The sequence below is a fragment of the Hemiscyllium ocellatum genome, chromosome 21 (assembly GCF_020745735.1).
Source record: "Hemiscyllium ocellatum isolate sHemOce1 chromosome 21, sHemOce1.pat.X.cur, whole genome shotgun sequence".
Lineage (NCBI taxonomy): Eukaryota > Metazoa > Chordata > Chondrichthyes > Orectolobiformes > Hemiscylliidae > Hemiscyllium > Hemiscyllium ocellatum.
The window spans coordinates 20,305,525-20,321,652 of record NC_083421.1 but is presented as its reverse complement, the minus strand read 5'-3'; the positions used below and the strand labels follow the sequence as shown (position 1 = coordinate 20,321,652).

Below are 16,128 nucleotides of genomic sequence, written 5' to 3'. Positions count from 1 at the left end.
TTACAGTGGGAAAGTGTAATGTGAGGGTGGCAGTGTGTGAGTTACAGTAGGAGAGTGTAATGGGAGGGGGTCTATGTGTGAGTTACAGTAGGAGAGTGTAATAGGAGAGTGACAGTGTGTGAGTTACAATAGGGGAGTGTAATGGGAGGGGGGCTGTGTGTGAGTTACAGTAGGAGAGTGTAATAGGAGAGTGACAGTGTGAAAGTTATAATGGGGAGTGTAATGAGAGGGTGGCAGTGTGTGTGTGTGATACAGTAGGAGTGTGTAATTGAAGGGTGGCAGTGTCTGAGTTACAGTAGTGAGTGCAATGGGAGTGTGGATGTGTGAGAGTTAAAGTAGGAGAGCGTTATGGGAGGGTAGCTGTGTGTGAGTTACAATAGGAGAGTGTTAAGGGAGGGTGGCAGTGTTTGTGTAGCAGTAGGAGAGTGTAATGGGAGGGAGGCAGTGCGTGAGTTACAATAGGATAGTGTAATGGGAGTGTGGGATAGTGTAATGGGAGTGTGGCAGTGTGTGAGTTACAATAGGAGAGTGTAATGGGAGGGTGGGAGTGTGTGAGTTACAATAGGTGAGTGTAATGGGAGTGTGGCAGTGTGTGAGTTACAGTAGAAGAGTGTAATGGGAGTGTGGCAGTGTGTGAGTTACAGTAGGAGAGTGTAATGGGAGGGAGGCAGTGCTAAGTTACAATGCGATACTGTAATGGGTGTGTGGCAGTGTGTGAGTTACAATAGGAGAGTGTAATGTGAGGGTGGCAGTGTTTGTGAAGCAGTAGGAGAGTGTAATGGGAGGGGGACAGTGTGTGTTACAATAGGAGAGTGTAATGGGAGGGCACAGTGAGTGTGTTACAGTAAGAGAGTGTAATGGGAAGGTGGCAGTGAGTGAGTTGCAGTAGTAGAGAGTAATGGGAGGGTGGCAGTGTGACAGTGACAGTAGTAGAGTGTAATGAAAGGGTGGCAGTGTGAGAGTTAAAGTAAGAGAGTGTAATGGGAGGGGAGCAGTGTGTGGGTTACAGTAGGAGAGTGTAATGGTAGGGTGGCAGTGTGTGATTTACAGTAGGGGAGTGTAATGGGACGATGGCAATGTGTGTGTTGCAGTAGGAGTGTGTAATGGGAGGGTGGCAGTGTGTGAGTTAGAATAGGAGAGTGTAATGGGTGGGGGGCTGTGTGTGAGTTACAGTAGGAGAGTGTAATGGGAGTGTGGATGTGTGAGTTAAAGTAGGAGAGCGTAATGGGAGGGTAGCTGTGTGTGAGTTATAATAGGAGAGTGTAAAGGGAGGGTGGCAGTGTTTGTGTAACAGTAGAAGATATAATGGGAGGGGAACAGTGTGTGTGTTACAGTAGGAGAGTGTAATGGGAGGGTGGGAGTGTGGGAGTTACAAAAGGAGAGTGTAATGGGAGGGTGGCAGTGTTTGTGTAGCAGTAGAAGATATAATGGGAGGGAACAGTGTGTATGTTACAGTAGGAGAGTGTAATGGGAGGGTGGCAGTGTGTGAGTTACAGTAGGAGAGTGTAATGTGAGGGTGGCAGTGTTTGTGTAGCAGTAGGAGAGTGTAATGGGAGGGAGGCAGTGCGTGAGTTATAATGGGATACTGTAATGGGAGTGTGGCAGTGTGTGAGTTACAATAGGAGAGTGTAATGTGAGGGTGGCAGTGTTTGTGAAGCAGTAGGAGAGTGTAATGGGAGGGTGGGAGTGTGTGAGTTACAATAGGGGAGTGTAATGGGAGTGTGGCAATGTGTGAGTTACAGTAGGAGAGTGTAATGTGAGGGTGGCAGTGCTTGTGAAGCAGTAGGAGTGTGTAATGGGAGGGGAGCAGTGTGTGAGTTACAGTAGGAAAGTATAATAGGAAGGGGTAGTGTGTGAGTTACAATAGGAGAGTGTTAAGGGAGGGTGGCAGTGTTTGTGTAGCAGTAGGAGAGTGTAATGGGAGGGAGGCAGTATTTGTGAAGCAGTAGGAGTGTGTAATGGGAGGGTGGGAGTGTGTGAGTTACAATAGGGGAGTGTAATGGGAGTGTGGCAGTGTGTGAGTTACAGTAGGAGAGTGTAATGTGAGGGTGGCAGTGTGTGAGTTACAGTAGGAGAGTGTAATGGGAGGGAGGCAGTGCGTGAGTTACAATGCGATACTGTAATGGGTGTGTGGCAGTGTGTGAGTTACAATAGGTGAGTGTAATGGGAGTGTGGCAGTGTGTGAGTTACAGTAGGAGAGTGTAATGGGAGTGTGGCAGTGTGTGAGTTACAGTAGGAGAGTGTAATGGGAGGGAGGCAGTGCTAAGTTACAATGCGATACTGTAATGGGTGTGTGGCAGTGTGTGAGTTACAATAGGAGAGTGTAATGTGAGGGTGGCAGTGTTTGTGAAGCAGTAGGAGAGTGTAATGGGAGGGGGACAGTGTGTGTTACAATAGGAGAGTGTAATGGGAGGGCGCAGTGAGTGTGTTACAGTAAGAGAGTGTAATGGGAAGGTGGCAGTGAGTGAGTTGCAGTAGTAGAGAGTAATGGGAGGGTGGCAGTGTGACAGTGACAGTAGTAGAGTGTAATGAAAGGGTGGCAGTGTGAGAGTTAAAGTAAGAGAGTGTAATGGGAGGGGAGCAGTGTGTGGGTTACAGTAGGAGAGTGTAATGGTAGGGTGGCAGTGTGTGAGTTACAGTAGGGGAGTGTAATGGGACGATGGCAGTGTGTGTGTTGCAGTAGGAGTGTGTAATGGGAGGGTGTCAGTGTGTGAGTTACATTAGGAGAGTGTAATGGGTGGGGTCTGTGTGTGAGTTACAGTAGGAGAGTGTAATGGGAGTATGGCAGTGTGTGTGTTGCAGTAGGGGAGTGTAATGGGACGATGGCAGTGTGTGTGTTGTAGTAGGAGTGTGTAATGGGAGGGTGGCGGTGTGTGAGTTACATTAGGAGAGTGTAATGGGAGGGGTCTGTGTGTGAGTTAAAGTAGGAGAGTGTAATGGGAGGGTAGCTGTGTGTGAGTTATAATAGGAGAGTGTAAAGGGAGGGTGGCAGTGTTTGCGTAGCAGTAGAAGAGTGTAATGGGAGGGGAACAGTGTGTGTGTTACAGTAGGAGAGTGTAATGGGAGGGTGGTAGTGTGTGAGTTACAGTAGGAGAGTGTAATGTGAGGGTGGCAGTGTTTGTGAAACAGTAGGAGAGTGTAATGGGAGGGTGGGAGTGTGTGAGTTACAAAAGGAGAGTGTAATGGGAGGGTGGGAGTGTTTGTGTAGCAGTAGGAGAGTATAATGGGAGGGAGGCAGTGCGTGAGTTACAATAGGATAGTGTAATGGGAGTGTGGGATAGTGTAATGGGAGGGTGGGAGTGTGTGAGTTACCATAGGAGAGTGTAATGTGAGGGTGGGAGCGTTTGTGTAGCAGTAGGAGAGTATAATGGGAGGGTGGCAGTGCGTGAGTTACAATAGGAGAGTGTAATAGGAGGATGGCAGTGTGTGTTACTGTAGGAGAGTGTAATGGGAGGGTGGCAGTGTGTGAGTTACATTAGGGGAGTGTAATGGGAGGGCGGCAGTGTGTGAGTTACAGTAGGAGAGTGTAATGGGTGGGCGGCAATGTGTGAGTTACAGTAGGAGAGTGTAATGGGAGGGGGGCTGTGTGTGAGTTACAATAGGAGAGTGTAATGGGAGGGGGCAGTGTGTGAGTTACAGTTGGAGATGTAATGGGAGGGTGGCAGTATGTGAGTTACAATAGGGAAGTGTAATGGGACAGTGGACGTGTGTGAATTACAGTAGGAGAGTGTAATGGGAGGGTGGGAGAATTACATTAGGGGAGTGTAATGGGAGGATGGCAATGTGTGAGTTACATTAGGGGAGTGTAATGGGAGGGTGGCAGTGTGTGAGTTACATTAGGGGAGTGTAATGGGAGGGCGGCAGTGTGTGAGTTACAGTAGGAGAGTGTAATGGGTGGGCGGCAATGTGTGAGTTACAGTAGGAGAGTGTAATGGGAGGGGGGCTGTGTGTGAGTTACAATGGGAGAGTGTAATGGGAGGGGGCAGTGTGTGAGTTACAGTTGGAGATGTAATGGGAGGGTGGCAGTATGTGAGTTACAATAGGGAAGTGTAATGGGATGGTGGACGTGTGTGAATTACAGTAGGAGAGTGTAATGGGAGGGTGGCAGTGTGTGAGTTACAGTCGGAGAGTGTCATAGGAGGGTGTCATTATGTGAGATACAGTAGGAGAGTGTAATGGGAAGGTGGCAGTGCGTGAGTTACAGTAGGAGAGTGTAATGGGAGTGTGGCAGTGTGTGTGTTACAATAGATAAGTGTAATTGGAGGGGGCATGTTGTGAGTTCCAGTAGTAGATTGTGATGGGAGGCTGCCAGTGTGAGAGTTAAAGTAGGAGAGTGTAATGGGAGGGTAGTAGTGTGTGAGTTACAATAGGAGAGTGTAATGAGAGGGTGGCAGTGCGTGAATTACAATACGAGACTGTAATGGGAGGGTGGCAGTGTGTGAGTTTTAGTCAGAGAGTGTAATGGGGGTGTGGCAGTGTGTGAGATACAGTAGCAGAGTATAACGGGAGGGGGGCTGTTTGTGAGTTACAATAGGAGAGTGTAATGGCAGGGGGCAGTGGATGAGTTACAGTTGGAGATGTAATGGGAGGGTGGCAGTATGAAAGTTACAGTAGGAGAGTGTAATTGGGGGTGGCAGTGTGTGGGTTACAATAGGGGAGTGTAATGGGAGGGTGACAGTGTGGGAGTTGCAGTCAGAGAGTGGAATGGGAGTGTGGCATTGCGTATGTTACAATAGAAGAGTGTAATGGGAGGCGGGCAGTGTTTGTGTTACAATAGATGAGTGTAATGGAAAGTGAGCTGTATGTGAGTTACAGTAGGAGAGTGTAATGGGAGGGGGCAGTGTGTGAGTTACATTAGGGGAGTGTAATGGGAGGGTGGCAGTGTGTGAGTTACAGTAGGAGAGTGTAATGGGAGGGTGGCAGTGAGTGAGTTACAATAGGAGAGTGTAATGGGAGGGTGGCAGTGTGTGAATTACAATAGGAGAGTGTAATGGGAGGGGGGCTGTGTGTGAGTTACAATAGGAGAGTGTAATGGGAGGGTGGCAGTGCGTGTGTTACAATAGATGAGTGGAATGGGAGGGGGGCTGTGTGTGAGTTACAATAGGAGAGTGTAATGGGAGGGGGCAGTGGGTGAGTTACAGTTGGAGATGTAATGTGAGGATGGCATTGTGAAAGTTACAGTAGGAGAGTGTAATTGGGGGGTGGCAGTGTGTGGGTTACAATAGGAGAGTGCAATGGGAGGGCGGCAGTGTGTGAGTTTAAGTCAGATATTGTAATGGTGTGTGGCAGACAGTGAGATACAGTAGGGGAGTGTAATGGGAGGGTGGCAGTGTGCGAGTTTCAGTCAGAGAGTATAATGGGTGTGTGGCAGTGTGTGAGATACAGTAGGAGAGTGTAATGGGAGGGTGGCAGTACGTGAGCTACAGTCTGAGAGTGTCCTGAGAGGGTGTCAGTGTGTGCTTTCCAGTAGGATAGTGTAATGGGAGGTTAGTAGTGTGTGAGTTACAATAGGAGAGTGTAATGGGAGGGTGGCAATGCGTGAATTACAATAGGAGACTGTAATGGGAGGGTGGCAGTGTGTGTTACAGTGGGAGAGTGTAATGGGAGGGTGGCAGTAGGAGAGTGTAATGGGAGGGTGGCAGTGTCTGAGTTACAGTCAGAGAGTGTAATGGGAGGGTGTCAGTGTGTGAGTTACAGTAGCAGAGTGTAATGGGAGTGTAGCAGTGTGTGAGTTACAGTAGGAGAGTGTAATGGGAGTGTAGCACTGTGTGAGTTATAATAGGAAAGTGTAATGGGAGGGTGGCAGTGTGAGTTACAGTAGGAGAGTGTAATGGGAGGGTGGCAGTGTGAAAGTTACAGTAGGAGAGTGTAATTGGGAGGTGGCAGTGTGTGGGTTACAATAGGGGAGTGTAATGGAGGGTGGCAGTGAGTGAATTACAATTGGAGAGTGTAATGGGAGGGTGGCAGTGTGTGAGTTTAAGTCAGATATTGTAATGGGTGTGTGCCAGTGTGTGAGATACAGTATGAGAGTGTAATTGGAAGGTGGCAGTGCGTGAGCTACAGTCTGAGAGTGTCCTGAGAGGGTGTCAGTGTGTGCTTTCCAGTAGGAGAGTGTAATGGGAGGGTGGCAGTGCGTGAATTACAATAGGAGACTGTAATGGGAGGGTGGCAGTGTCTGAATTACAGTAGGAGAGTGTAGTGGGAGTGTGGCAGTGTGTGAGTTACAGTAGGAAAGAGTAATGGGAGGGTGGCAGTGTGTGAGTTACAGTAGGAGAGCGTAATGGGAGGGGGCAGTGTGTGAGATACCGTAGGAGAGTGTAATGGGAGGGTGGCAGTGTGTGTGTTACAATAGGAGAGTGTAATGTGAGGGTGGCAGTGTGTGAGTTACAGTAGGAGAGCGTAATGGGAGGGGGCAGTGTGTGAGATACCGTAGGAGAGTGTAATGGGAGGGTGGCAGTGTGTGAGTTACAGTAGCAAAGTGTAATGGGAGGGTGGCAGTGTGTATGTTACAATGGGAGGGGGGCAGTGTGTGAGTGGCAGTGGGGCGAATGTCTGTGTGTGAGTAACAGTAGGGAGTGTGTCTGTGTGTGAGTGGCAGTGGGGAGAGTGTGTGTGTGAGTGGCAGTGGGGAGAGTGTCTGTGTGTGAGTGGCAGTGGGGAGAGTGTGTGTGTGTGAGTGGCAGTGGGGAGAGTGTCTGTGTGTGAGTGGCAGTGGGGCGAGTGTGTGTGAGTGGCAGTGGGGAGAGTGTCTGTGTGTGTGTGGCAATTTGTGAGTAGTAATGGCTGTACAACAATGTTTGAATCATCTGGCATCTTCTCATTCTGATCATCTTTCCGTTTCCCCACAGACAATGTCACCGTGAAGTTGACTGCGAATATCATTGGAATCCCGGGAGTATCGTCCATGCTAAATTTACTGGGATTTCGCTTTCAGTACCTGGCACCAGAACCATCCAAAATGGGAGACAGAACCTCCTTAATGACATGTGAACAAGCAGGAATGGGCGATGTTTCGAGTCTGTCTACAGTCCCCATTTCCCATGCTCACCCTGTGGCTGTAATCTTCCCTTACTGGAATCCAGATAGGCTGCTTGGTATAGCACAACAAGCCATCGCTGCTCTGATTGGTCAGTATCAGATATTTTATACTCAGCCCTCTGTCCGATTGTTTTGTGTCTGTTTTAGCTATATCTAATCTGTCACCCCAAAATAACCTTGAAGATGTTCCAATACCAACACTGTACATTCCAGTACACTCCAATACCCTCACTCTGCCCTGTTTCATTTACCAGGAACTTCATTCTATAACCCACCACCTAAAAATATCCTTGCAACCCCCTTCATGGCAACATGGTGCTTTGATAGTTAGTACTGCTACCTCACAACACAAGGGACATGGGGTTAATTTCACCTTTGGGTGTCTGCCTATATGGAATTTTGCATTCTCCCCATGTCTGTGTGGAAAACTCTGGGTTCTACAGTTTCCTCCCACAGTCCAAAGATGTACAGATTAGATGCATTAGTCATGTTTGATTGTCCATCGTGTCCAGGGGTGTGCAAGCTAGATGGATTAACCATGGGTAATGCAGGGTTACAGGGGTAGGGTAGGACAGGCCATGTGGGATGCTTTTCAGAGGGTTGGTGTGAACTTGGTGGACCAAATAGCCTGCTTCCACACTGTAGGGATTCTATGATACAAATCCCTCAGTCAACTCTCCATTACAACCCATCCAGTATCTACCCAGCTATACCCTTTGAACATTCCTATGAGATCACCTCTTCTTCTATGTTCTGGCTTACATAGGCCTGGTCCATTCAATACTCATCACAATATTCCTCCAGCACAGATTAACTTGCATATCTTTGAACCTCATTTACTACATCCATTACTCTCAAGATGTCTCCTATACATCGGAGAGACTGCGTACAGACTCGGGAACTGGTTCAGGGAACATCTCTGGTCTGTACGCACCAACCAACCCTACCTTCTGATGGCCATCCATTTCAACTCCCCCTCCCACTCCCCCAATGCCGTGTCTATTCTGGGCCTCTTCCACCGCCTGAACAAGGCCACCCGCAAACTGGAAGAGGAGCACCTCATCTTCCGCCTCGGGAGCTTACAATCACACGGTCTCAACATTGAACTCACCAGTTTCCAAAACCCACCACCCCAACCTAGATCCAATCCTCCAACTCGGCACCACTCTCTTGACCTGACCTACCTGTCCATCTATCTTACCACCTATCCACTCCGCCCTTCTCACCAACCTATCAAAATCACCTCCTACCTGCAATCACCTCTCACTATCCCACCCCCCCATCACCGTTTTTATTTCTCAGCTTCCTTGCCCCTCCCCAGTCCTGATGAAGGGTCCTGCCCAAAATGTCAACTCTCCTGCTCTTCAGTTGCTGCCTGACCTGCTGTGCCTTTTCCAGCAACACTCAATTACTCCTCACAAGACAATCTCTTACTCCAGCCATCTTTTGCTAGCTCCATGAAGGTACAGTGGTGAATTCAAGAAGAAAATTTAAAAGCATGTAACATATATTTGTGTTGTAAATTAAAATATTAAAATCTCTGTGCTCAAAAGAACAAACGTGATTATAAAGGGCTCTGACAAGACTTGCAAAGTACTAAGCAGTTTTTTTTCCTTTATTTCTTGATGGGACATGCATGTCTCTGGCAAGTCCATTTTTTGCGGGTGGCACAGTGGCTCAGTGGCTAACACTGCTGCCTCAGTGCCAGGAACCTGGGTTCGATTCCAGCCTCGGGCAACTGTCTGTGTGGAGTTTGCACATTCTCCCCCTGTCCGTGTGGGTTTCCTCTGGGTGCTCCGGTTTCCTCCCACAGTCCAAAGATGTGCAGGTCAGGTGGATTGGCCATGAGAAATTGCCCATAGTGTTCAAGGATGTGTATGTTAAGGGCATTAATCAGGAATAAATGTAGAGTAATAGGGGATTGGATCTGGATTCGGAGGGTTGGTGTGGACTTGTTGGATCCAAAGGCCTGTTTCCACATCGTAGAGTTTCTGTGATATTGATTGACCCTTGAACTCATTGGCTTCTTGACGCCCACTTCAGAGAGCAGTTCAGAGTCAACTACATTTCTCTGGATCTGGAGTTACAAGGGGGGTAGACTTATAAGGGCAGCAGATTTCCTTCCCTGAAAGTCATTAATGAATTAAACGGGTTCATTACTGACACCCAGCTTTCAATTCCAGATTTTATTTGTCGTTTTCATTTACTTTGCCACTTTTGGATTTGAGCTTGTGCCATTGGAGCCTCAGCAATCTCCCAGTTATCAGCCCAGTGACATTACCACTGCATCCCATTCCCAACACATTAAAAGTCTGGATAAAATAAAGTTTCAGGCTGAAGACCTTGATCAGTTTTTGGGAGATGTTAGAGATGAACAGACTGTAGACTGTAGCACAGGAACAGGCCCTTTGGCCCTCCAAGTCTGCACCAATCCAGATCCTCTATCAAAACATGTCGCCTATTTTCTAAGGATCTGTATCCCTCTGCTCCCTGCTCATTCATGTATCTGTCCTGATACATCTTAAATGGCACTATAGTGCACACCTCTACTACATCCGCTGGCAATGCGTTCCAGGCACCTACCACCCTCTGCATAAAGAACTTTCCACACATATCTCCCCTAAACCTTTCCCCTCTCACTTTCAACTCTTGACTCCTAGTAATAGAGTCCCCCACTTTGGGAAAAAGCTTCTTGCTGTCCACCCTGTCTATACCTCTCATGATTTTGTAGACTTCAATCAGCTCCCCCCTCAACCCCTGTCTTTCTAACGAAAAGAATCCTAATCTACTCAAACTGTCTTCATAGCTAGTATCCTCCATACCAGGCAACATCCTCATGCACCTCCTCTGCACCCTCTCCAAAGCATCCACATTCTTCTGGTAATGTGGCATCCAGAATTTTATGCAGTATTCTAAATGTGACCCAACCGAAGTCCTATACAACTGTAACATGACTTGCCAACTCTTGTACTCAATACCCCAACCAATGAAGGAAAGCATGAGTATGCCTTTTTGACCATTCTATTGACCTGCGTTGCAACCTTCCCTGCTGCTTTCTTAAACAAGGAGACAACATTAGCATTTTTCCAGTCCATGTTCATGGATGCTGCAAAGATATCCGTTAAAGCCCAAGCTATTTCCTCTCTCGTTTCCCTCAGTAACCTGAGGACCTGGGGACTAGTCCGCCTTAATGCCTTTTATAATACCCAACACTTCCTCCCTCCTTATGCCAACTTGCCCTAGAGTAATCAAACATCCATCCCTAACCTCAACATCTGTCATGTCCCTCTCCTCGGTGAATACCAACACAAAGTACTAGTTAAGAGTCTCACTCATTTTCTCTGACTCCACACATAACTTTCCTCCTTTGTCCTTGAGTGGGTCAACACTTTCTCTAGTTACCCTCTTGCTCCTTATAAATGAATAAAAAGCTTTGGGGTTTTCATTAACTCTGTTTACTAAGATATCTCATGACCCCTTTTAGCTCTCTTAATTCCTCTTTTCAGATTGGTCCTACATGCCCAATATTCTTCCAAAGCTTTGTTTCTCTTCAGTTATCTAGACCTTATGTATGCTTGATTTTTCCTCTTAGCTAGTCTCACAATTTCACCTGTCATCCATGGTTCCCTAATCTTGCCATTTCTACCCCTCATTTTCACAGGAACATATCTGTCTTGCACTTTAACCAACCTCTCTTTAAAAACCTCCCACACATCAAATGCGATCTTACCTTCAATGCCTCAGAAAAAGGGTGATAATGGGACCAGAAACTAGAGAAAGGTTTTTGATTTAAATTAATGATGATTAATTTTCACAGAGAGATTCTGTGGCTGAGTGCTCATCACTTGAGCTGCCATTTGTCCATTAGTCATGGATAGGTGACCCAAGCTGATTGATATATGCATTCCCAAGGGAGTGCTGCCAGGTAAGATGTCAAACCAGGGCACTGCCTGTGCAGCCACGGAGCTCATGCAGGCATGGTGTTCTGAAACACTGTATTAAATGAGGTAATGTATGAGTATATGTTTGTGCTGGTTTCAGATCTCAGTGCCTGCTCTCAGTGTGTGAATGCCTTGATCTGGATTCTGCCACTGACCTGTGAACGACTGGAACAGCTGATCAATTTGGTAGGTATCATTTCACCCCCACAAGTTCCAAAAGCACAGGATCTGCAGCTACTGTCATCCACTCTACTTTGTGCTACAGAAATGATTGCTTTCTGGGACTTACTCTGTGACCACAGGAAAGACATCATGAATTCAGGTTAGGGTGGATTGGCCATCCTAAATTGCCCACAGTATCCAGGGATGTGCAGTCTAGGTGGATTGGCAATGGAAATGCAGCTTTAGAGGAATAGGGGGGAGGGGGGAGTTGGATGCATATATCTGGGTAGGATGCTCTTCAGTGGGGCATTGTGGACTTGATGTGCCAAATGAGGGAATTCTATGCAAAAACAAGTTGCTTGAAAAGCTCAGCAGGTCTGGCAGCATCTGTAATGAGAAATTAGAGTTAATGTTTCGGGTCCAGTGACCATTCCTCAGAATTGATGATAACAAGGAAAATGTTGGTTTATATGTTGAAGATAGGGTGGGTGAAGGGAATAAGGAGTAAGCAATAGGTGGGGATACAGCCCAAAGAGACAGAAGAATAGTTGGATGGACAATGGAGTGGATAACAATCTAGCTAAGAGGGTGAATAGCTGTTAATGGAGACTGTTAGTGGCTAACAACAGGTAGTGTGTAATGGCAGACTATGTGATAACAAGGCCTGGTGTGTGGGGTAGGAGGCTAAGACATAGGAGAGTTCAGGCCCTAAAATTATTGAATTCCATATTAAGTCCAGAGAGCTGCAGGGTCCCCAAGCCCAAAATGAGGTGTTGCTCTTCCAGCTGACACTGGAACACTGCAGCAAGCCTGAGACAGAGATGTTAGCCAGGAAACAGAATGGAGTGTTAAAGTGGCAGGCAAATGGAAGCTCAGGGTCTTTTTTTATGGGGATAACATGGATGTTCTGTGAAGTGGTTACCTGGTCTGCACATCGTTTCCCCAATGTAGAGGAGACCACATTGTGAACAGTGAATGCAGTAGACTAAATTGTGGGGAGTGCAGGTAAAGTGCTGGTTTACCTGGAAGTTATGTTTGAGCACTTGGATTCTGAGGAGGGAGAAGGTAAATGGCCAGGTGTTACACTTTCAGTAGCTGCAGAGGAAAGTGCCGTGGGGCTGTTGGGAAGAGGGGTGGGGTAGGGGGGAGTGGTGGTTGGTGGGTGGTGGTGGTGTTGGTGTTGGGAGTGAAGGATGAGTAAACGAAGGTGACCTGAAGGGAATGGTGCCCTGCAGAAGGTGGGGCTGGAAAAGCACAGCAGGTCAGGCAGCATCCAAGGAGCAGGAAAAACAACATTTTGGGCAGGAGCCCTTCATCAGGATTCAGGAAGGGAATATGTGTCTGGCGGTGGCATCTCGCTGGAGGTATTGGAAATGGCGGTTGATGATCTTCTGGGTGTGGATACTGGTTGGGATGGTAGGTAAGGACAAGGGGAACCCTTGGTTTCCTTTTCTACATAGGAATTCTATGATTGGTGATGGGTTCCTGTCTCTCCAGAGGAAGAAGCTGGTGGATTTACTCTGCGCCCACAGGGATAAGTCATGAATGTTGGTGATGATGGGTACGTCACTTTTTTTAACTGAAGAAGCGATCATAACATTTATGGATCAAACATTTCCAAGAGTTGCTAGTTCTACCTAGCAATTGATAAGTGGCTTATTGAAAGGTTTCCAATAAGTTAGTCAGTCAAAAAGCTTGCAAGTAATACCAAGATAAACAGCAAGATGTTTTTGGATAGATGAAAAGGAAAAGGGAAGCCAATGTGAGCATAGGACCCTCAGAGAAAGAATCTGGAGAAATAATACTGGCCAACCAGGAAATGGCAGAGGAGTTGAATGAATACATTCCATCAGTTTTTGCAATAGAAGACACTAATAGCATTCCAAAATTAATAAATAATCAACATGCAAAAGGAGGGGAAGAAAAAGAGATAGTGGAACAATGGGGGTGAAGACTGATAAGTGCTCTGGGTGTGATGGGATGTGTCCTGAGATATGATAGGGAATAGCTACAGAGCTAATGGATGCTCTGGCACTAATCTCCCAGAAACGCTTAGATTCTGGAACAGTCTCAGATCGGAAAGCTGCCAAGCTAACATCTTTATTTAAAAAGGGAAGGAGACAGAAAGACAGGTAGCTACAGGCCAGTTATGTTAATGACAAATAAAATCTGCAGATACTTCAATCTAAGGTAGACAGGCAGGAGGCTGGAAGTACGCAGCAAGCCAGGCAGCATCAGGAGGTGGAGAGGTCAATGTTTTGGGTGTAAACCCTTTCTCAGGACTTGAAGACAGGTTACAGCCGATACACAATGTTCTGGCAATGGAGACAGTCCCCCAGAGAAGGCTAATGCTGGGTAATGAGGGTCTTATGAGGTGTGCTTGAGTAAGTTGTACCTTGTAGGAGAGTCTTGGCCAGAATGGATAATCTCAGAATAAGGGTTTGCACTCTAAGATTTTGATGCGGGGGATTATTTCATCTCAGAGGATAGTGAATTTGTGAAGTGTTTTACCGCTAAGGGCTGTCAAGGTAAGGTCATTGAGGATATGTTGAGCTGGACAGAATTTTACTCAGTAAAGACATCAAGGGTTATAGGGAAAAGACAGGGAAGTGAAGTTGAGTGTTATCAGATCAGCCATGATCTCTGGAATGAGACAAAAAAAACTGCAGATGCTGGATTCCAATGTAGACAGGCAGGAGGCTGGAAGAACACGCAAGTCAGGAGCTAGAGAAGTCGATGTTCCGGGTGTAACCCTTCTTCAGGATGGTTGGGGGGGAGGAGCTGCAGATAAAGGGGCTGGCGGGGGCAGGATGGTGAAGTGGGGATAGGTGAAGACAGGGAGAGGGTATGACCTGGATGGTCAATGGGTGGAGTGAATCCAGTTGATGGCAGGGAGCAGGGGAAGGGAGAGGGAGGGGCTGAGAAGGGAGTCAGGGGATGGAGAGGGAGGTTATTTGAAATTGGAGAAATCAGTGTTGAGTCCTCCAGGCTGTAGGCTGCACAGGTGGAAAATGAGGTGTTGTTCCTCCAATAGGGTTTGTTTTGGCAATGGAGGAGGCCAAGGGTGATCATGTCAGAAAGGGAGTGGTTGGGGGTTGTTTTGGCAATGATCTGATGGAATGGCAGACTCAGTGGACTTAATGGCCTATTTTTGCTCCTAGGTTTATGGTTTTATAATCTTATGCACAATTTGGGAGGCACTGCAGAGGAGTTCAAAGGGCAGTTATTTGGAAAAGACATAGAGTACAACAAAGAACAACACAGAGAACACAGAAAGATCTTGGAGTGCAGGTTCATAGCTTCTTGAAATTGGAGTTGCAGGTAGATAGGATAGTGAAGAAGGCATTTGATATGCTTTCCTTTATTGGTCAGAGCATTGAGTACAGGAGTTGGGAGGTCATGTTGCAGCTGTACAGGACATTGGTTAGGCCACTGTTGGAATATTACGTGCAATCCTGGTCTCCTTCCTATCGGAAAGATGTTGTGAAACTTGAAAGGGTTCAGAAACGATTTACAAGGATGTTTCCAGGGTTGGAGGATTTGAGCTACAAGGAGAGGCTGAACAGGCTGGGGCTGTTTTCCCTGGAGCGTCGGAGGCTGAGGGATGACCTTATAGAGATTTACAAAATTATGAGGGGTATGGATAGGATAAATAGACAAAGTCTTTTCTCTGGGGTGGGGCAATCCAGAATGAGAAGGCATAGGTTTAGGGTGAGAGGGGAAAGATATAAAAGAGGCCTCAGGGGCAACTTTTTCACACAGAGGGTGGTACGTGTATGGAATGAGCTGCCAGAGGAAGTGGTGGAGGCTGGTACAATTGTAACATTTAAAAGGCATTTGGATGGGTATATGAATAGGAAGGGTTTGGAGGGATATGGGCCGGGTGTTGGCAGGTGGGACTAGTTTGGGTTGGGATATCTGGTCGGCATGGACGGGTTGGACCGAAGGGTCTGTTTCTGTGCTGTACATCTCTATGACTCTATGAGTCTAAAGGTAGAAGCAGACTCTGTGTTCGGAGTGCTACAATTAGTACTGCTGGGAAAACAGTGAAACTGCACAGGTTCATTGTAGGGGACTCACTGAAGAGTCAGTAGCAGTAGGCTGGCTCTATACTGTTAGAACTCAGGAAGTGGTTTGAGGAATAAGTAGGTGGCTACCTTTTAGAATCAGGATTCAGAAGAAGTTCTGAGGTGCTGAGAAAGCACCTTCACTGCAGCTGAGAGTGGGGTTTGAGAGGCTCACAAAAGTATTTGCTTGATGCAAATCAGAAAGATTGGAGGTGGGGGAAGCAACCTGAGGCCGGACAGATTCGGTGAAGCTATCTGTAGGTGAGGTGCTGGAGTTATGCTTGTGAGTGATTATGGGATGCAGTTTTGGAATGCAGTGGAGCTTAGACCAAAGAAAGGAAGGTGGTCAATCAGAACAGTTGTGAGGTGGCCAATGATGGAGGTTGGCAAAAGTGAAGAACTGTGATCCCCTGTGAAGTTTAATTACAGTCGATGACCCATCATGTCATTAATGTCTGGGGTGGGGAGAAGAGTTACTGAGAAATCTGTGGGATCAGCCTCGATCGTGTTTAGTGTTTGAGCCATCTATTTCCCAAATGTGAATTCCAGATGTTCAGAATAAGTTAGATAAGTGTTGTAAATTTTGTTACTGCTCTGGAATTATATAATGAAGATTATTGTTGTTTGTTCAAATCATAAAATCTCACAGTTCTATTCTCTTATTAAGTCCTCTGGATCTTACACTTTGTCTACTTTGAAAGTCAAACTTATTGGTCCACTAACTGGATCGTAACATAAATTTGGTGATTGGTCTGATTTTGTAACATCCTTCTTTCAGTATTCTCTCCATTAAACCAAAGAGCATATGAAATAGGAACAGGAGTCGCCCATTGGGCCCTCAAATCCCTTCTGCCATTCAATATGATCATGGTTGATCTGATATTCCTCACAGCCACTTCCCTGCCCCTTTTCCTATAACC

At 46.8% G+C, this 16,128-nt stretch overlaps 1 protein-coding gene across 1 annotated transcript in view; it reads left to right on the top strand.

The window, feature by feature from the left end:
- LOC132825790 (TRAF3-interacting protein 1-like) overlaps positions 1-16,128 on the top strand; it is a 262,419-nt gene that overhangs the window by 226,582 nt on the left and 19,709 nt on the right. Inside the window, exons 5-6 of the mRNA XM_060841267.1 lie at positions 6,849-7,127; positions 11,080-11,165. Of these exons, the coding sequence (XP_060697250.1) occupies positions 6,849-7,127; positions 11,080-11,165 (365 nt within the window). The remainder of the gene's footprint in view (positions 1-6,848; positions 7,128-11,079; positions 11,166-16,128) is intronic.